This window comes from Sarcophilus harrisii, chromosome 2 (genome assembly GCF_902635505.1).
Source record: "Sarcophilus harrisii chromosome 2, mSarHar1.11, whole genome shotgun sequence".
In the NCBI taxonomy this organism is placed as follows: Eukaryota; Metazoa; Chordata; class Mammalia; order Dasyuromorphia; family Dasyuridae; genus Sarcophilus; species Sarcophilus harrisii.
The window spans coordinates 307,642,509-307,664,963 of record NC_045427.1 but is presented as its reverse complement, the minus strand read 5'-3'; the positions used below and the strand labels follow the sequence as shown (position 1 = coordinate 307,664,963).

General features: G+C 34.9%; 1 protein-coding gene across 3 annotated transcripts in view; it reads left to right on the top strand.

The window, feature by feature from the left end:
* The window catches only part of PSEN1 (presenilin 1), a 78,645-nt gene extending 62,783 nt beyond the window's left edge, over nt 1-15,862 (top strand). For all 3 annotated transcript variants that reach the window (XM_003756267.4, XM_023502310.2, XM_023502313.2), the window contains 3 exons: nt 476-652; nt 11,681-11,799; nt 13,713-15,862. In XM_003756267.4, coding sequence (XP_003756315.1) covers nt 476-652; nt 11,681-11,799; nt 13,713-13,868 — 452 coding nt within the window. In that variant the 3' untranslated portion in view covers nt 13,869-15,862. The remainder of the gene's footprint in view (nt 1-475; nt 653-11,680; nt 11,800-13,712) is intronic.
* The last annotated feature ends 6,593 nt before the right edge of the window (nt 15,863-22,455 follow it).

Sequence of the window (22,455 nt, the reverse complement as noted above, 5' to 3'; positions counted from 1 at the left end):
GAAAACTAAGACAAACAGGAATAAAGGACTTGCCCGGGATCACACAACTAGGTTGAATTCATCAAAATGAATCTTCCTGACTCCATTTCTGGCACTCTATCCACTATGCCACCCAACTGCCTGGGATCCCTACATATTAGAGTAAAATAGTCTAATCCATCCTTTATTTGCATTTTCTTTTTAAGATAACAATACCTTTCAGTTTTATGGATTTACTTTATTTCTAATTTAGGTTCCAGTCAGGTGAGTTTCATCTATATAGAAACAAACTTGAACCAGAAGTATATTGAAGAATGTTAATAGGAAAACATTCCTATTTATTTACAGTTTGTGTTTTTAAAATAACTAGTCTTCTCATACAATAGATGCCAGTTTAGAACAAAAGTTGATGAATCTTAACAAGTAGTTGCCTTTACCAAACTGATGATATCTCATAAACTAAAGGTATAATTTTTTGCTGCCATTTTTCCTAAAGCTCCAGTAAATCAGAATTCCAGCAATGTTACTGACAGTGATGATGGCGGTTTCAATGAAGAGTGGGAAGCTCAAAGGGATCGTAATCTGGGGCACCACCAGTCTACTCCAGCATCCAGGGCTGCTGTGCAGGAGCTTCCTGGAGGAGCATCCCATATGCATGATGATCCTGAGGAAAGTATGTATCTGCTTCCTAAATTAAAGAAGCTATAAGTCTCAAATGGGACACTATTAGTACCACCAAAGGAATCCCTGAATTTAAGGAATAATGAAGTAGCTGCTCAGATGTTAGGCATATTTTTCAAAAGTAAAGCTAAAGACATTTGGCCAGTGATATAGGCTGTTTCCGAAAAATGATAGTTTTACTGTTAAGCAAGTGACTATAATAATGGTAATCATTATTATCATTATCATCATTATTATTATTATTAACAGCCTATAATAATATCTTGATGTATTTCATGTTGCTGTTTTGATAAATTAACCAAATTCTGCCCTTAATTCTCAAATGCATGTTGTTAGTTTTTATAAATTTATTGTTATTTAGCATTTGTTTAAGAAGAGAAAAAGGCAAGTTTGGCTTTTCATCTTTTTTGTTGGATGTTGTGGGTTACAGTTTGTTCATTGATATATTTCTTTCCTATAAATGAAAGTCTATGTTTTAAAAGTTTTTTGACTTGTATTAATATTTGGTATTTCCTAAATTCACAACCCTTTTTTTTTCTGAGAAAGTTTTACAGGTACATAGAAACAAAAAATAAGTATACAAATCAGTTACTGATAACCATAATTTTGCGACCCCCACTTTGTTATGAGACCCCATATGGAGCCAGAAACCACAATTTAAAAAACTGGACTTTAGAGGTTATTCAGCTAGTTTTCTTTTTTTTTTTTTCTTTCTTTCTTTTTTTTTTTTTTTATTTAATAGCCTTTTATTTACAGGATATATACATGGGTAACTTTACAGCATTAACAATTGCCAAACCTCTTGTTCCAATTTTTCACCTCTTAACCCCCCCACCCCCTCCCCTAAATGGCAGGATGACCAGTAGATGTTAAATATATTAAAATATAACTTAGATACACAATAAGTATACATGACCAAAACATTATTTTGCTGTACAAAAGGAATCAGACTCTGAATTATTGTACAATTAGCTTGTGAAGGAAATCAAAAATGCAGGTGTGCATAAATATAGGGATTGGGAATTCAATGTAATGGTTTTTAGTCATCTCCCAGAGTTCTTTTTCTGGGTATAGCTAGTTCAGTTCATTACTGCTCCATTAGAAATGATTTGGTTGATCTCGTTGCTGAGGATGGCCTGATCCATCAGAACTGGTCATCATCTAGTATTGTTGTTGAAGTATATAATGATCTCCTGGTCCTGCTCATTTCACTCAGCATCAGTTCGTGTAAGTCTCTCCAGGCCTTTCTATTCAGCTAGTTTTAAGGAGAAGAAAAGGAATTTAATATGTCAGAAATGTAAATAGCCATGGATAACATCAGTATCACTTTGTAAGTTAAAGTTTGCAAGCAATGCATTCAAGACACTGTATCTCTTCTTTGATACTTCTAATGGTACTTATCTGGTGACTTGGTAGTCAGTAATTATTAAGTGCTTGCTACATGCAGCTATGTACCAGGGCTACAGAACAGAAACAGCCTTTGCCCTTCAGAAGGAGGAAGGAACATGTATATAGATAAGTAATATAAAATATATAAAAATCATTTAAGATGTAATACATAATATAAAAATAATAAAATAAAACATGTAAAAAGTATCCTTGCTGGGAGTGAGGTAGGAAGTTTTACATACTCTTTCCATTTCTTTGATCATTCCAGATTTCTTCTTTTTAAAAAAATCCATTTTTTACTGCTTTTTGTTTTTACATTTCAGTCATTTCTGGAGGAAAATAAAGTCCTTCCCCAACCTATCAGACTGAGCCCTCCCATATAATAAAGAAAAAAATTGATCTAGTACCAGAATGACCTCATCTAAAACATATGTAGCATTCTGCCCTAACAGACTGTCTCTCTGCCATGAAGAGAGAGGTATATTTTATTTTTGGTTCCCCAGGACCTCATTAGTTTTTCATTTTCCGAGAATTCATCTTTTAGTGATATTTGTTGTCATTTAATTCCTATAAATCATGTTTCTCTGAATTCCTCATTGTCCTCATATATGGCACAGTAACATGTTATTATATTAATATATCATAGTTCTTTCATCCATACCCCAATCTTTGGGCACCTACCTTGTTTCCAGTTCTTTGCTACCACAAAGAATTTTTTGGTTTATAATAGACTTTTATTTTCTCTTTTTAGCTTCCTTAGGGCATATATTCCATAGTAGGGTTACTGGGTTAAAGAGATCATTAACAGTTTTCTCACATGATTTCACATTGCCATATGGAACATTTGTGCCAATTCACAGCTCCACCAACATTCTTGTCTTCCTGTAGCCAATTTAACATTGACTATTCCCAATAGTACAATGGGAATAGTACGTCATCTTTGCTAGTTTACAAGAGGAACCTTGGAATCGTTTTACTTTGCATGACTATAAATAACATTTATAATTTGTAACATTATGAATTTGTAGCAATTTCAGAAATTTTTGGATAATTTGATACATCTATTGGGCCAGTGATTCTTCATGTCAGGATTTATGTCATCATAAGTCTTGGAAATCAGCTACACCCAGCAAAAGAACACTGGGAAATGAGTGTAGACCACAACGTAGTATTTCCACTTTTTCTGTTATTGTTTGCTTGTATTTTTGTTTTTCTTCTTAGGTTATTTTTACCTTCTTTCTAAATCTAATTTTTCTTGTGCAGCAAAATAACTGTATAAAAAATATACATATATTGTATTTAACATACACTTTAACATATTTAACATGTATGGGACTACCTGCCATCTAGGGGAGAAGGTAGGGAAAAAGAGAGGAAAATTTGGAATAGAAGGTTTTGCAAGGGTCAATGTTGAAAAATTACCCATGCATATGTTTTGTCAATAAAAAGCTATAATGAAAAAAAAATAAGTCTTGGAAATCAAACTTTTATTAGTAATATGATACAATTTTTTTTACTCCATAATTTTTCTTCTGCTATCTTCATTGATTTTCTGTTTGTATAAAAAAAACCTTTTTTTTTTTTTTTTTTTTTTTAACAAAATTAAATTGTCTATTTAATTTTGTCTTATCTCCTTTGTCCTTTGGTTAAGAGTTCTTTCTCCTGTCATTGTTACCTCTTCTTGTTCTCATCTGATTTTTTATGATTTTATTTATTCAGCTCACTTAACCATTTTGAATGTATTACAACATATGATATAACTGTTGAATTAAAACTGATTTCTAATTTCTGTTCATTGTTTTCCAGTTGATTTTTTTTTTTGGGGGGGGGGAGTTCTTATCAAAAGGAATTCTTTCCATTAGTAATTCTTGAATTTCTTAAAACAGTAGGGTATTTTTTTTTTATTGCATTTGATTCTTGTTTATTTAGTTTGTTCCACTCATCTACTCTTGCTTTTAAACCAGCATCCAATAGATTTGTTGACTACTACCTTGTAATACAGTTTGAGGTCTGCTGGCACTGTGTTCCTTTCCTCCTTTCCTAGTCTTCTCTCCTTTCATTATATGCCTTGAGATTCTACACCTTTTATTTTTCAAAAGGAATTTTGTTAGTGCATTGTCTAGTTCAATTGAATATTCTGTAGGCAATTTTATTATTTTATAATATTATTAAATCTGTAATTTATCATTTTATAAAATTACATTACCCAGTAATAAGCAGTGAATATTCTCTAATTATTTAATTGTCTATATTTTTGTCCATTTCTGTGTATTTCTTGCTGCTGGACTTCATTGGCAATATATAAAAATGGTGATGATTTATGTGGGCTTATTTTGTATCCTGTATCTTTGCTAAAGTTGTGAATTGTTTTAATAGTTTTTTAGTTGATTCTTTAGAGTTCTCTAAGAATGCCATCATATCATCTGCAAAGTGTGATAATGTGGTTTCCTCATTACCTGTTCTAATTCCTTTAATCTCTTTTTCTTCTATTATTGTCAAAACTAACATTTCTAATACAACATTGAGTAGTAATGGTGATAGTGGGCAATCTTGTTGCACCCCTGATCTTATTGGGAATGGTTCTAGTTTGTCCCTATTACATATGATGCTTGTTCATGGTTTTAAATAGATACTACTGATCATTTTAAGGAAAAGTCCATTTATTCCTATATTCTCTAGTGTTTTTAATAGGAATGGGTGTTGGATTTTATCAAATGCTTTTTCCTGCATCTATTGAGATAATTATATGATTTTTGTTAGTTTGATATCGTCAGTTATGCTATTAGTATTCCTAATATTGAACCAGCCCCTGCATTCCTGGTATAAATCTTACTTGGTCAGGGTGTGTTATCCTGGGGATGACTTTCTGTAATCTCTTTGCTAATATTTTAGTTAAGATTTTTGCATCAATATTCATTAAGGAAATTGGTCTATAATTTTTTTTCTCTATTTTCACCCTACCTAGTTTAGGTATCAGCACCATATCTGTATCATAAAAGGAATTTGGTAGGACTCTTTCTTGCCCTATTTTTCAAATAGTTCATATAGTACTGGAATTAATTGTTCTTTCGATGTTTGGTAGAATTCACCTGTAAATACATCTGGCCCTGGAGATTTTTTTTTTTAAGGAGTTGATTAATAGCTTGTTCTATTTCTTTTTTTAAAATGGGACTATTTAAGTAATTTATTTTCTCTTCTGTTAATCTGGGCAATCTATGTTTTTGTAGATATTCCTCCATTTCACTTAGATTATCAAATTTGTTGCTGTGTAGTTGGGTAAAATAACTTCTAATTATTGTTCTAATTTCCTCTTCATTGGTGGAAAGTTCTCCCTTTTCATTTTTTAGACTAACAATTTGATTTTCTTTTTTCCTTTCTTTAACTAAATTAGCTAAAGATTTATTTTTTTCATGAAACCAATTCTTAGTTTTACTTATTAATTCAATATTTTTCAATTTTCAATTAATTCAAATTAATTCAATTTTATTGTCTCCTTTTATTTTCAGAATTTCAAATTTGGTATTGCGTTGAGAGTTTTTGACTTGTTCTTTTTGTAGCTTTTTTTCCCTAGCCCAATTCATTGATCTTCTCTTTCTCTATTTAATGCAAGTAAGCATCTAGGGATAAAAAATTTCTCCTAATAATTGTTTTGGCTACATCCCACAAATTTTGATATGTTGTCTCATTATTGTCATTCTCTTGGATGAAGTTATTGATTGTGTCTATGATTTGTGTTCACCTATTCATTCTTTAGGATTAGATTAGGAATGTTAATTCTTAATGAAGACACTTGGATGCACTAGAAAATATTCTGTACCGCTAATCCAGGACTCCCAGTCCTGTTCTTAGTCTCTTCCCTCATTGCTCATCCTATTTGGTAGTATGCTGTTCTCTCTTTCAATCTGTAACCATCCTTCATTCTAAACCTCTAAGCCATCTCTGTTTCAACTATTTCTTTACCCATGATGTAGTTAGTACCTTTATATACATCGTCATTTTTTTAGAATCTGATCTTCTTAAATATCTAAACCCCATCAATATAAGTCAGTGCAAGTCCTTAGTCTTATCCCATTGCTTGTTTTTCTGTAGGGTCATTTCACAGTTCTATCAGATCATTCACTTCTAGGCAGCATTATCCAACTCCCATTTCTTTCTCTCTCTGATTCCTTCTGTCCTCTACCTTAATGTCCCCACTCCTATCTCACTGTGATCTTTGTTTCATCTTCTTCTCTATCCAGGAGGAATTCCTCTGTATTATTCTACCAACCAATTCTACCAACTAGTATTGATTGACTTATTAAAAAGAATAAGACTTTCCCCCTTGATGTGCTTAGTCATTTCTTATATGTACTTTCTTCCTGATTTTTCCTGTTACATATCTTTGATTTCTTTGGCCACATGTAGGATCTTTTTGTCTTCCTACAGGTGTTGTATATTGGCTTATTGTTTTACTTCCTTTTTAAAAATGTATTTGTTCTATTTGGTCAGTTTGCATGTTGAATACTCATCTTACCTCTGATTTATTTTGAAGAAATGATTCTAATTCTTCCCTTTTGTTTAAAACATATTATTCTTTTTTTAAAAAAATATTATAACTTTTTATTTACAAAACCATATGCATGGGTAATTTTTCAACATTGACTCTTGCAAAACCTTCTGTTCCAAATTTTCCCCTCCTTCCCCCAACCTTCTCCCCTAGATGGCAGATAGTACAATACATGTTAATTATGTTAAAATATATATTAAATCCTATATATACATATATAGTTTTCTTGCTACACAACAAAAATCAGATCTAGAAAGAAAAAAAAACCTGAGAAGGAAAACAAAAATGCAAGCAGACAAAAACAGAATTATTGGAAATGCTATGTTGTGGTCCACACTCAGTTCCCACTGGGAATAGCTGATTCTGTTCATTACAGAACAATTGGAACTGGCCTGAAATCACCTCATTGTTGAAGAGAGCCATGTTCATCAGAATTGACCATCCTGTAATCTCGTTGTTGCCGTGTACAATGATCTCCTGGTTCTGCTCATTTCACTTGGTATCAATTCATGTAAATCTCTCCAGGCCTCTCTGAAATCATCTTGCTGGTCGTTTCTTAAAGAACAATAATATTCCATAACATTCATATACCATAATTTATTCAGCCATTCTCCAACTGATGGGCATCTACTCAGTTTCCAGTTTTTTGCCACTACAAAAAGGGCTGCCACAAACATTTTTGCATGTACGGGTCCCTTTACCTCCTTTAAGATCTCTTTGGAATGTAATCCCGGTAGTAACACTGTTGGGTCAAAGGGCATATATACACAGTTTGATAACTTTTTGAGCATAGTTCCAAATTGCTCTCCAGAATGATTGGATCTGTTCACAGTTCCACCAACAATATATCACTGTCTCAGTTTTCCCACATCCCCTTGAACATTGGTCATTATCTTTTCCTGTCATCTTAGCCAATCTGAGAGGTGTATAGTGGTGTCTCGGAGTTGTCTTAATTTGCATTTCTCTGATCAATAATGATTTGGAGCACCTTTTCATGTGACTAGAAATAGTTTCAATTTCTTTGTCTGAAAATTGTCTGTTCATATCCCAAAGCATATTATTGTTTAGCAACTGATATTTATTTTTCAGGGGTGCTATATTTTAATTTTTCCTTTGATTGCTTTTAAATACAAAATAATCTGCTACTTTGATTGATTTTCTCAGGAATCTGAAAGTTGAAAAAGACTTTTCCTTTACAGAGTATTGTAAAGTTTGTTATTTGATGTTTGATTACAATTTCCTTAGGTGAATTAAAAATAGATTTTTCTATTGGCAGTCTATTCTTTTGGTTTGATGATGTTTTGGGAAGTTTATTCCACACAAATTGCTTGAAATTGGGTTTTAGGTTTTCTTTTAACTATTTTTTGGAAATCTTATCATTCTTAATCTCTTTAACCATCTTCTCAAGTTTTGGTATTCTTGTTTTAAAGAGTGTTCATCTATTCTAGATTTTTTGACCTTTAAATTGTCATTCTGCTCTGATATATTTGATCTCCAATTCTATCCTTTTTTAGACTCTCTGTTTTTAAGCAGAACATCTCTTTTTTCTTTCAATTTTCTAATCTGTTAGACTTACAGATTCCTTCCTATTTGAATTGTTTTTTTTTTTCTTGTTTCTTGCAAAATTTTCTCATACATCTGGGAGTTTTGAAATTTAGCAATAATATTCCTATGTATTTTCCACATAGAATTTTGTTGAGATGATGATTGATGAATTTTTTCTATTTCTACTTTCCCTTCATGTCTTTCACTCCAGGCTAATTTTCTTGGATTATGTCTTGTATTGTGTTAAGATCCTTTTTTTTTTTTTTTTAAATCACTTTCAGGCAGTCCAATTATTTTTACATTTTTTTCTTCTTGATCTAGCCTCTCCAGTTATATCATTTTTCTTACAAGATTTTTCACATTTTGTTCTATTTTTTCATTCTTTTATGATCTGTTTTATTATTTCTTGGTCTCTCATAGCTTCACTGGCTTTCACTTGCCCAATTCTAATTTTCAAAGAGTTATTTTTATCTTTGAGACTCTGTTGATTAACACTTTTTTTTTTCATAATTTTCTTATTTTTCTTGAATAGTTTTTAGTTTAGGTTTTTTTTTCCCCTCAATGTCTCATTTGATTTTTAAATTCTTTTTTAAGTTCTTCCATGAATTATCTCTGAGCAGAGAGCCATTTCACATCACTCTTTGGGGCTGAAGCTTTTATTTTACTTCAGTGTGCTCCTTTGAAGATAAACCCTCCCCCCCAAGCTTCCCTGTTCCCACAGTGTGTTTCTGTGGTGGGTTTCTTTCTTCTTTGCTGATTCATTTTTTTCCAATAAGAGGTATTAGTGTAAGTGCTTTTAATTCTGGGGTGGAGGTGGGAATAGGGGTGCTTCTGGCTCCACCTCAGCTCTCCCCCTCTGACCAGGAATCATTCTTGCACACTGGCTCCCACCTCTCCCCACTCTGCACTCACCAGGTGCTGGTTCCTTCTCACCCAGGGTTGTGTCTTAGCAGCACAACTGGGCCTGGCCGTTCTAATCAGTCGAGGTACACTGCATCTTCCTGGACTCAGACCCCAATTCTTTTTTTTTTTTTTTACATTGAATTTTTTTTTTTAATAGCCTTTTATTTACAGGATATATGCATGGGTAACTTTACAGCATTAACAATTGCCAAACCTCTTGTTCCAATTTTTCACCTCTTACCCCCCCCACCCCCTCCCCTAGATGGCAGGATGACCAGTAGATGTTAAATATATTAAAATATAAATTAGATACACAATAAGTATACATGACCAAAACGTTATTTTGCTGTACAAAAAGAATCAGACTCTGAAATATTGTACAATTAGCTTGTGAAGGAAATCAAAAATGCAAGTGGGCATAAATATAGGGATTGGGAATTCAATGTAATGGTTTTTAGTCATCAGACCCCAATTCTACAAATGGTCCAGGAGATGAAAGTTTCCGTGACTCCTGCTGAGGCTCCAGCCACACCCTGCTAGCCCTAGGACTAGTTTCTAGCCTAGCACTTATTTCTGTGGAGCTAGCCTGGAGGTGTTGGCACTTTACCTGGGTTAATCCCCACCTCCAGTCTTTCTTCCAACCTTCTTCTACCTTCTTTTTGGATTGTTTCAGGAAGACCCCTGTTTTACCCCATCTTTCACAATCTGTGTTCTCCCTGAAGTACAAATTTATTCTATTTGTGGTGGAAATCTGGAGAGCTTGAAATGTATCGACCTACTCCACCATCTTCCCAGAATCCTTTCTAAATGTGTTATTCCTGATTCTTTTGAGATATGTTCTCTCTTAAGCCAGAGCAGTCAACAGTACCTTGGAGCCAGATAACCTAAGTCTAAATCCCAGCTCTCCTTTTCTGCTACCTGAGTATCTTTAATCTCACTGGGCTTAATTTTCACATCTAAAAATTAGGAGGTTGAACTAGACAGTTTCTCTAGTCCCCTCCAGCTCTAGCTTCTTCACTACCATCTGGGTAGCCAGATTTTCCATTCTTGGTTTTTCTCTTTTCTTTTTTGAGAGTCTAGATTCTCGAGTGGAAGCCCAGTGCTTCCTTGGCATCTATCCTGGAATTTCTTTTATACTTTCAGTAATCTCTTCCTTAGCTCCCAAGGGTTCAGTAATCCTCTCTGTGTAGTTAGCTCCCAGGCATACACGGCTGTGTCATCACTACTTGGGCTCCAATCCTCTATTATCAGCTGCCTGTTGGACATCTCCATTTGGATAATGCCATAGACATCTCAAACCAGGCATGTCCTAAATAGAGTTCATTATCGTTCTGCCTGAAGCCACTCCTATACCTAACTTGTCTGTTTTTTTTGAGAATACAGTTGAGAAGTCACCCAGCTTCTTAAGTTGGTGTTATACTTAACTCTTCATTTTATCTCCCTGTTCCTCCTCTCTTCCTACCCCTAATTGAATCGGTTGCCAAGTCTGGTCAAATTTAATTCCACAACATCTGTCATATCTCTCCTCTTCTTTTTACTCACATGGCCACAACCCTCATTAAAGCTTTCTTTACTGCACTGTTGTATTAGCTTCCAAATTAGTCTCCTTGCTTCCAGTCTGACCCTCTCTAATCTAGCTGCCAAATTTATTTTCCTGGTGTTTAGATCTGACTGTATCACTTTCTTATTTAAGATGCTTCATTGGCTTCATTTTGCCTTCAGAGATGACATACAGATTCCTTTCTTTGACACTTGAGTCCTTTACAAAGTCTGCATGTATGTAATTTCTAGCCTGATTACACATTTTAGGTTTGCTTGCTGTTTACCATGCATAATATCACCGCTTTCATCTTCATGCTTTTTTGCTGATTACCATGCACTTGGAATATCTACCTCCTCACTTCTGTTTCTTGGAATCTTTATGGCTCACTTCAAATGTCATTCCCTACAGGAAGGCCTTCCTGATCCTCCAGTGCTTAATGATTTCTCTCCTCCCTCCCTATGAAGAATTACTTGAACATATTTAGTATCTGCGTGCACATTGTTTCCCTCTGGTAGAAAAATAAGCTCCTTGAAGCCAGGAAGCATTTTGTTTTCTCCTTGTGTCCTAACACTGTCATGCCTTGCACCACATGGACACTTAATAAATGCTTCTTGAATGGACTTGTCCAAGTCCTTCAGTTTCCTATTTAAAACATCATAATACAAATATGTTGCAGGTTTCTTCTGGCAGTGTCATTAATCATAATGCGTCAGATTGCATCTCCTAAAGCTGAAGTTAATGCTATGTATGTTTTCCATAGCATTTCACCCAAACTCTAAATACCCAGCCTTCTTTTTTTGTCTCCTAGTACCATTTTGTTAAGAGGATTCAGTTTTACTTATGTCGTTCATCAGTAACATTTTTTTAAAGAGGATTCAGTTTTCTTGTGTCATACACCTGCTCCTTACCCTTTTCCAGCTTAGTAAGCATTATGGATTTGATTAAATGACAACAAAGCATGAGTATCTAATTAAACAGAAATCCTAAAGTTTAAAATATTAAATTTTTTAAAAGTATATATTGTTTTTATATTTTCTGTAATTGAGACCTTTAGGCAAATATATTTCTTCATGTTCCTAATCTCTTCTTTTCAGGGGGAGTGAAGCTTGGACTAGGAGATTTCATTTTCTACAGTGTTCTGGTTGGCAAAGCCTCAGCAACAGCTAGCGGAGACTGGAACACAACAATAGCCTGTTTTGTAGCCATATTAATTGTAAGTATAACCTAACAAATTATATCCCTGAGGCTGCAACATAGTAGTCATGAGGGGAAGTAGCCATGCTAGAGAGCTATTTTAAAGAGGATAATCAGAAGTCAGTTATGTTCAGAGAACTGTGTTCTAAGCTTATTATAGTTCAAGTGGTGTCATTTTTAACAGCTTTGTGCCACAATTTTGGGCCAGCTTTTAGAACATAATGGTTATAAATCTACATGACTATCATTTTTTGATAGTACAAAAAGATGAGCACTGATTTTTTTTTTTGAGAAATAATTAAGGTTAAGTGACTTGCCCAGGGTCACACAGCTACTAATTGTTAAGTATCTGAGGCTAGATTTGAATTCAGGACCTTTTGACTTCAGAACTAGTGTTCTATCCACTGTGCCATCTAGCTGCCCCCTAAGCACTGAATTTTCCACTTGTATGTTTTGAGCAAATTAATTTCATATGATATTTTTGTTTGCTAATTTTTCTATGAAATATACCATCTTTGTTGTACATGTGTTAGCATGATGAGATATTATAGGAGCCACTTGTTAGTGGCTGCTGGGGATCTATTTCTGACCAGCAGAATAGATCCCTTCATGTGAGAGGATGATAACGGTACAAAGAGACTGAGAGGAAGGTGCATTCTCTGACCTCTCTCCTCTTCCCTCTTGCCTCCATTTATTTCATTCTTAATTCACAAGCAACATCTTCCTCAGTAAAGGCTGCTTTGCATTTCCTTCAAAGTGTTATGATTCACAACTGTGGGGGCTTTCAGAGAACTGCATGCCCTTTAATGGTACAGTCTCCTTTAACCCTTTATAGGCTTCCGGGTTTTACACTTAGGCATGGTTCCTTAACAATGAGAACCTTAATTTATATTATTAAATTTTGTTGTTGTTGTTGTTCAATCATTTCATCCATATCCAATTCTTTTTGACTCATTTTGAGTTTTCTTGGCAAAGATACTGGAATGCTTTACCATTTCCTTCTTCATCTCATTTTACACATGAGGAAATTTAATTGCTTACAGTCATATAGCTAGTAAATATCCAGGACTGGATTTGAACTCAGGTCCTCCTGACTCTGGGCCTCATGCCCTATCCACTGGGCTACCTAACTGCCCTCCATTATTAAATCTACTTTAAAATACCTACTATAATCACTAGGAATTTGTTTTTGGTTTTTTCTTCAGAGGAAATTTCATGCTGCATGCCCTTTCCCCCCAAATTTTGTATTTAACTTTTAAATAGCTAAGGAAGAGAATGAATTGTACAAGTTACTTTGACTTTCACAGAAAGCTTGATCGTTTTCTCTAAATATAAACCTTGTTTCTAATTTATCCCATTAGCATCACTTCTCCTTGTAACATAGAGCACAAAGAATAAAGCTTCTATGCTGATGGATTGCTCCAATAAATTCCAGGGACTGAAGTCTTTTTAGAAAAGAAGAGTCCATTTTTTTTACTGTTAGAAGTGGTAGAATTTAGTGATTTGTGTTCTCAAGCACTGAAATTTTATCACTTTTTACTTTAACTATTTCTTTCCAAGGCCAATCTGAAGGTTGTAAAAATTTCAAGTATTTTATGTCAATTAAAATTTTTTCCTTTTGAAAAATGTTTCAATTTTATTTTTGTTTAAAATTGTGTGTGTATGAAATAGACTGAATCATTGCAACTAGGTTGCTGTAAATCAGTGAAATGAGTTTTGTTTTATTTTATACTAGGTTCCTCAAAAAAAATTTTAATGACTTTCTTCCACAGTGTTAAAAATATTAGGATTTCTAAAATTTAACCAAAAAAAGTGTTCAATTGGTAAATGATTACATGAAGCAAAACCTCCCGAGTTCCATAACAACATTGAATTGTAAAATGGTTGGATAAGTACATTTCAGCTTATGGCTTCTTTCTATTTTCTCTGCAGGGTTTGTGCCTTACCTTACTGCTTCTTGCCATCTTCAAGAAAGCATTACCTGCTCTTCCAATATCCATCACTTTTGGGCTTGTTTTCTATTTTGCCACAGATTACCTTGTGCAGCCTTTTATGGACCAGCTAGCATTCCATCAATTTTATATTTAGCACATTAAAAATTGGAATCCCATGGATTTTTCTCCTCTGACTGTAGTAAAATCTGGAGAGGACAAAAAAATTTTCCTCCTCTTCATGGAACAGTTTCAAGATTCCCAGATGGATTCATTGCAACTTTCTCCCAGTTTTTTGTGAGAATTTGCCTCCCTGAACATTGAAAGGCAGTAAATGGTTTTAAATGTTGATTTTTAATTTTTTTTTTCTACAAGAAGCCACCTGGATTTGTGAATAGAAATAGGAGGAAGACAATAGGCTAAAAAGTTGTTAATGCTTCCACCAGCAATTTATCCCTTGGTAACAGGTAGATATTACCAACACTACAGACTCTCAGGACTACTATTGCCAAGAGGTTAAATGAGGGAAGTTGTTAAATCAAACAGTAATCTTTATCTGAACCCACATGTTGAAAAAAATCAACCTAATAAATCTGTGTTAGTTAAATGTTGAGCTGTTTGGGTGTATCATCAGGTGGACAGACATCTGCAGCCAAATGGAATGGAGAAAAGGGAGGCAGCTTGCCACTTCCAGATTTTTATGCTAGAAGTTCAAGCCATTTTCAAGTAAAAGAATCTCTTCCACCTTGGGTCAAGCCAGGTGCTTAGACAGATTTTAATGTTTTTTTTTTTTTTTTTTGGTTGTTCTGAAGCACTGAAGTTTTATCACTTTTCACTTTTACCATTTCTTCTCAACCTCAATCTAAAGTTTAAAAAAAAAAAAAAAAAAAAAAAAAAAAAACAACTAGTCCATCTCAAAGGACTTTGGTTCAAGATTCAATAGAGATTGTGGTAAGGGGACTATTCAAAGCTTGCTCCTCACCAGCATTCTCAAAATGCTTCGGCTGTTCAACTAAATTTCTGTCCGTCCTTGCTGTGATGGCAGCACACAATTAATCTTTGTTTTTCAACAGGTACAGCATTCCAAGTTCACTTTTCCCCACATACCTTCCATATCTTTCCCCTTCACTCCAAATTGCATGTAATTCTTCTAAGACAGATAATCCATCATAGCAATGGATGGGTGACCCATTTATTTTAGGATTTAACTCAAGCATGCTTATGAATTGCTGCAATTAACCTTTTTCTTGTAATTTCTTTATCAATATAAAGACTCCATCCAAAGTTTATGGCCAAAAGCTGGGGAATTAAAAAAAAAAACATGATGCTTTGTGATATTCTTTTTCTTAGTCTGATACAATATTTCTGGCAGCTGTTGAGAATTGGAATGCACTGCTGAAGGCAAATTATTTTTTAAGTACTTTGTGAATCAATTTTGTTTAGCAAAGTTAGAAAGTAGTATGTAGAAAGATACTATTTTTAGTCTAAAGCTTGGCCTATGGAGAACATGGGGTTAAGAAGGAGAAGTCACTGATGAGTGAAGAAGAGGCCTCAAACAGCAAATAGGCAAAATAAACCAAATACTAAAGAGCAGATACCAAATCATTTATCAAAGACCTTACAATTGGTTTTTTGTGGTTACACCTCTCCTATTGCAGGTTGTTCCAAAATATCTTTGTTTGAATTGAGGACAGTGAAGACTGTGAAAGCAGTGAAATCCAGATTCTGTACAAGTATGCCAAACAAAAAAAAATCTGATGACTGCCCTTTTTAGAGGTAATCTCTCTAAAGTCTGTGTTGTAGACGGCAAACTCTGTTGGCCTTCTTTACCTCAGAGAACCTTCAGCTTTAGTGATGAGATGATGTGATCAGAAGGCATGAGACAGTGCTGTGGCTCAGGAATGGCCAGTATCATCTCTTCTCCCTAACATGTTTCTAGCTGTAATATATTTTCTAGATTGGAGCAATTCCCTGGAATATATATGCCCTGCCAGTGGATGACTTCTCTGATTTATTATGGTAATAAGTAAAATGTGTGTATTCACCTGGTTTGGGATTTTATGTTTAGATAATGCCTTTGTATCTAAGTACTTGCTTATATTGGATTGCTTTGGGAATTTCAGTGGAAATGAAGGATGCAAAAAGAAAGAATGAATTTGAGAATGTTTGATTGTTTTACCTTTTTTTAAAAAAGTCTGAATATTTTCTTCACTTAATACTTTTCTCTTTCTTTCCCACTTAAATAATTTAAAGCAGGAATATTATTTCCTGTAGTTATACCTGTGATTCAGAAGCCACTTATATAATCAATTCATCATCTCAGGAATTTAAGTGAAGCATAAAGTAGGTTCTTTTAAACAAAGCTTCCAGATAACCCTATGTATTATAGATTTTGACTTCAAACTAGAGTTCACCTAAGAGAGATTTTATCGCGTGTTTATTGGCCACCCTGTATTTTAGTTTTTTCCCTTGAAAGGCTTGTGATGCTACATGCAGATCTAAGCCATGTCTAAACCAAACTGTATAACAACAAACAGACCATTATGTTCCATTAAGTAGAACCAAGGATACCAGTAGTATGAATTTGCCCCCAGACACTCCTTAAGGACAAGTTTAGAGATCCCAGAATATCAATTATAAGTCTTCCATAAGGAAAAATGAATGAGGTCATGGTATGAAACAGAGGAAATTCCAGATACTTGCTTTAAAGTCATTCAGGGATGGGCAGTCACAGTATTTATCTAAAAGTGGGAATCTGGGGATAGCTAGCAGTGGGGCTCTTCTACAATGGGAAGAACACTGCATTGAACTAACCAACAAAGTGCAACAGATTCAGAAGTTAGATGAATTTCAAGTTTAGTTTAAAATTAAAATATCCTTTAAAAGAAAGAAGTTAATAGGTGAGAAAATAGTAGATTTGTATTTAGTTTTGACACACAAAATAATAGAGTACATTTTTGTAGAAAGTAGTTCACAGGGTATATCTGGAAGATTGATGTTGTTTGATTCCCTGGACTAGAAGCCACAGGTTTTGTTTTTTTCTTGTTGTTGTTTTTGTTTTTTGTAATGGCCAATTCATTATTGTACTTCGAGGTTATTTTCTCTCTTTTTTAAATGTATACCTTTAATTTTTACCCCATCACCCCCCCCCTTTTTTTTTTTTTTAAAGAAAACACCTTTATCTTTTACTAAAGTATCTTCTCCTAAAAGTTAAGCAAAATCAACTATTAGAACAAATTGCAGGTACCACTACTTTTTATTGATTGCATTTTACATTTAGAAAAAATTGGAAATCATGATCTTTGCAGAGCTTAGAAGAAAAGTATGGGGAAAGTCAGCTATTCATTATTAATTTATCTGCCCATAAAAGCAACAACTGAATATATTGTTTTAAGTTCTGAATGTCGGATCTCCTCCCTGTGTGTCATTTACTTCTAACAGGCTGCAAATAATATTATATTACATCTAAAGCCGTTTCCCTAAGGACTTCAAGGCATTTTTCATAGAAACGCATCTGTATCCCACTGGCAAAGGGGGAAATATAAAAAGTTAAGCAATTAATGGAAGTCAAGTGATGTCAGAAGCAGAACTAGAGCTATGTTCTGTGATTCTTGACTACAAGTTCCTCATTTTATTTACCACACCATATGTTCAATCAGCAACATTTTTTTCCTGGAAGGAAGAAGCTACGTTACCTTGGACTTTTCTAAATTTTTCAAGAGTTTCACTTTAACTATGTTATTTCTTTCCTGTTTTCTAACATACAGATAACTTTAAGCTCTTTAAAACATTGGAAACTTTAGGCATAATGACTGTATACTCTAATCTGTAACCACTTTTTCATGATTGTTAAGGGCTCTTGCCACATGAACATAGATGACACTGAAAATTGCAATAATGCTGTCAGAGCCTTATGTAGCATATGCTGTCACAGCTTCTCTACCTGTACCATCTCTGCATGAGAAGCAGGCTCATGAACTGGATTGTGCTCATTTCAGGACTGAGTCTTCTGAGTGAACTAAGGCTTCTTTCCTTCTCTTCCTCTGAATTTGCCCTTATCATAGGAAGACAGTACCCCACCTCCCTCTTCCCCTGCAGATGTCCTAACACTGTGTTGGATCCTAAACACTGTGTTGGAAAGGAGCTTTCAGAACTGGACAGATGATCTCACTGATCTCATGGCAGAGACTTTTGTATCTTCAATTTGAGCATAGAACATATATCTTCGTAACGTCTCTAAAATCCCAGAATAGAGGACTTTGAAAAACACTCGCCAACTTTCAACTCTTTGCAGCCCTGTCATAAAAGAATGGTCTCTGAGTAGTTTATTTGGATGCCATTAGCTGGTGGTCTTACCTGATTATAGGAAACACCTCCCTAAGGAGAGGATGGATGTTAGGTATTGCCTTGACCACCAGTTATAGTCCTGATCAGAAACCTACCAATTTTACCTGCTGTACTTGAAAGCTGCCTCCTGCTGAAATCACTCAATGTCTCTGTCTACAAAGCAATTTCAGAATATCTCAGAAAGGTACCACTTCCTGGATGCTTGCTCTATTATTAATAAGAGGAGATGGTTGGGACCCTCCTCAAATGTGCCTGACTAGAACTTCAGGTTGGACTATGCAGTGGGGAAAGTTTCCTTCTTAGGACATTTTCCTTTTTAAAAGAGCAAGTATTTATTGGAACCATTGGCAGCAGCTTCAGAACTTTGAATCATGCAGTGGTGGCTACAGGATTGTGCACACTGCAATAGTGGCTTGGTTTACAATGTGATTGGAGATGCTGGAATATGGACTTCATTGGGATTCCTTTACTCTCAAGTGTTTGCTGTTTTGTTTTTGTTTCTACAGATACTGATTTGTACATAATCCAGAAAGAATGTGAAAACATCTTTTTGTAACACCTTTCAAATTCTTGATAAGATACAATTTTGATAGATTGCAAAATTTTCCTGTATTTGTCAGATTAATAAACTAAAGATCGCATGAATCCTAACTGCTAGTCGTCTTACCTTAAGTACCATGGTATAAAAATTCTGTAATGCGGAAATTAGTGTAAAACAGGTTAGAAGCCCATTTTTATTCTGTGCTGTTAAGATGATATAGATTATATGGCAAACTATGCTCCCAAGTGGTATAATTTTATAGATCTTTATTAAAAACTTCATTTCCTTAAAGGACTCATTTCAAACTTGTTTCCTAGAGAAAAAATTTATAATAATTTAAAGGCATTGTCAAAACTAATTATTGCATGAAATAACCCTGCCTGAAGATTTCTTGCAATTCAGATTTTTTTATGCTAGAGAAATATTTTTAGCTGGGAGCTTGTCTGTGGATCATACAACAGCATTCAATACAGATTTTATGGATTTGACAATACACAGAATTTCCAGTCTACTTCCCTATCCTCTCTTGCAAACATTACAACACCTCTGTTTACTTAACAGTGAATGGCATCCACTTTGTGTTATTCTACTAGGAAGAAAATGAAAGGGAAGTTGCAGTCTGAAGAAGAAGGAAGCACTCAGCACCCTTTTGCCAAGGATATTTTGAAAAACTAAAAAGGATATTGCTCCTTCCACTGAAAGATGACATGATACATTCAAGTCTAAAGGAGGTCCCAAGACTTGCTTAAGAGTCTTTCTTTTTTCTTTCTTTTTTTTAATTAAAGCTTTTTATTTACAAAACATATGCATGGGTAATTTTTCCAATGTTGACCCTTGCATAACCTTTTGTTCCAAATATCCCCTCCCCTATCTGGCAGGTAGTCCAATACATGTTAAATATGATGAAATACATGTTAGATTCAGTATATGTATACATATTTATACAGTTATCTTAATGTACAAGAAAAATCAGATCAAAAAGGAAGAAAAAGAATTACTCAGAGAAAACAAAATGCAAGCAAATAACAACAAAGTGAGAATGTTAGGTTGTGTTCCACATTCTGTTCCCATGGTTCTCTCTCTGACTCTCTCTTCATCACTCGCAATTGGAACGGGTTTGAATCATCTCATTGTTGAAGAGAGCCACGTCCATCAGAATAGATAATCGTATAGTCTTGTTGCTGTGTAATAATGATCTGGTTCTGCTCATTTCACTTAGCATTCATGTAAGTCCCGAGAGTCTTTTTCAAGTTAATTCATTTTTCAAGCACTTACAATATGTGAGGCTCTAGGCACTAATGACACGAAAAGATAAAGTTTACATTTGATTTAGAAAATCCATTACAATTTGAAGAGCTGGAGTTGGGAGAGGGACAGAGCAGGGGCTAGGGAAAACTTAAAAGTTACCCCTATGCTGAGTGTTCAAAAAAGAGGTTCTCCAAGAAAGAGATGAACTAATGCATTCCAGGCTTGGGAAATGGCTTATGCAAATACCCAGCAATAAGAAATGGAAGTTCAAGTTGAGAAGGAAAGCTAGTTACTTGCTCTGACCAGAATATTTTATTGTTTAGTCATGTCTGACTCTTCATGATCCCATTTGACGTTCTTTGGCAAAAATATTGGAGTGGTTTGCCCTTCAGCTCATTTTATAGATGAGAAAATTGAGGCAAACGGGATTAAATGACTTGCCCAAGGTCACACAACTAGTGTCTGAGGCCATATTTGAACTCAAAGAGATGTATCTTCTTTACTTTAGGCCTGGCACCTTATCCATTGCACTACCTAGCTTCACATGTGGCTAAAATAAGAATGATGTGAAAGGAATAATTTGGAAAGGTAGTTTGTAGCCAAATGATGGAGAGTCTTAAATGTTTCTTATAAAAGGTATTTTATTGTTGAAGCAATTAGAACCTCCTGGAGGCTTTTATCTAGTGTAGTGACACAATCAGAGCTGCTCTTTAAGAAAATTAATTTTGTCAGTTCTGTAAACGGAAAGCCTGGGATGTCTTGTCAAGGGAAGAGGGTGATTGATGAGTTGATTAAAATAGTAAAGATGAAAGGTCATGAGTCCCTGAATTAGGATGGTGTTCATGTATCTGAAGAAAAGGGAATGAGATATGAAGGAAAAACTGACAAGAATCAGCAGTTGAATGGATGGGGGTAGGGGAAGGATCAGTTGAGGAAAAGGAAGAATCATCAATGATTTAGACTTATGAATGTGTGTGACTCAGAAGAGGCTCCTCTTTGCCAGGGACCCAGATAGTGATAGATCTTAGTGTTCTAATAATATCCCTAGATAGAAGTGCTTAGTAATATATAACACAGAACAGATTAAAATTGGATTTCCAAAATTGATCCAAGCCAGATTTTTTTTTTTTGCAGCTATTCAATGTCCATCATATATATATATATATATGATACACATACATATGTGTATATATAGTTAGGACCCATGATTTCCTCCATTTAAGAAATTGTGGAGAATTGTGTCTTCTATTGTGAAGAATCTCCACCAGGGTGAAGGAAACTTAAGTTTCTTCTAACTTATCTTAGGACCTAGTACACTGAGGGGCAGTCAACAAACAGTAGGTTGCATACTATGTCTATTCTAAGTCTTGGGAACACAAAGAGAATTAAAATCATTTCTGACTTCAGGGACCTTTTATTTGAATGTGGAAGACATGTTTAGTCACTCACTTATCCAGTGCTTGGTCTCAGAACTAGGAAGACCAGAAGAGATGGCATTCCAGAGTGGAGGGTTGTCATGGATCCTAGACTCTGTACTGAGCAAGGACAAGTTCACACCGTCTCATTTCTGGTCCCCAGCCAATTCTGAAACCTACAGCAGAATAATCAGGGCAGGGAGCTCCAGACTAAAGGGGAGTCTGCAGTTCTATATTCAACATGAGCCTTCTAGCTAGCAAACTGCTGGAACCCTCACCATGGCAAGCTGACAACGACTGAGAAAAAGGAGCCTGGACATATTTTTTTTTAATTAAATTTTTTTATTTTTTAAAAATAATTATAACTTTTTATTGATAGAACATATACATGGGTAAATTTTTACAACATTATCCCTTGCACTCACTTCTGTTCCGATTTTTCCCTTCCCTCCCTGCATGCCCTCCCCCAGATGGCAAGCAGTCTTATACATGTTAAATGTATTATAGTATATCCTAAATAAAATATATGCGTGCAGAACCGGACAGTTCTCTTGTACAGGAAGAATTGGATTCAGAAGGTAAAAATAACATTCAGAAGGTAAAAATAACCCGGGAAGGAAAACAAAAATGCAAACAGTTTACATTCATTTCCCAGTGTTCTTTCTTTGGGTGTAGCTGCTTCTGTCCATCCTTGATCAATTGAAACTGAGTTAGATCTTTTTTTTGTCAAAGTGGATTTACACAAAGTAAATCCACTTGTGTCAAAATACATCCTCATATAGTATCGTTGCTGAAGTATATAATGATCTCCTGGTTCTGCTCATTTCACTTAGCATCAGTTCATGTAAGTCTCGCCAATCCTCTCTGTATTCATCCTGCTGGTCATTTCTTACATAACAATAATATTCCATAACATTCATATACTACAATTTACCCAGCCATTCTCCAATTGATGGGCATCCACTCAGTTTCCAGCTTCTGGCCACTACAAAGAAGACTGCCACAAACATGTTGGCACATACAGGTCCCTTTCCCTTCTTTAGTATCTCCTTGGGGTATAAGCCCAGTAGTAGCACTGCTGGATCAAAGGATATGCACAGTTTGATAACTTTTGGGGCATAATTCCAGATTGTTCTCCAGAATGATTGGATTCGTTCACAACTCCACCAACAATGCATCAGTGTCCCAGTTTT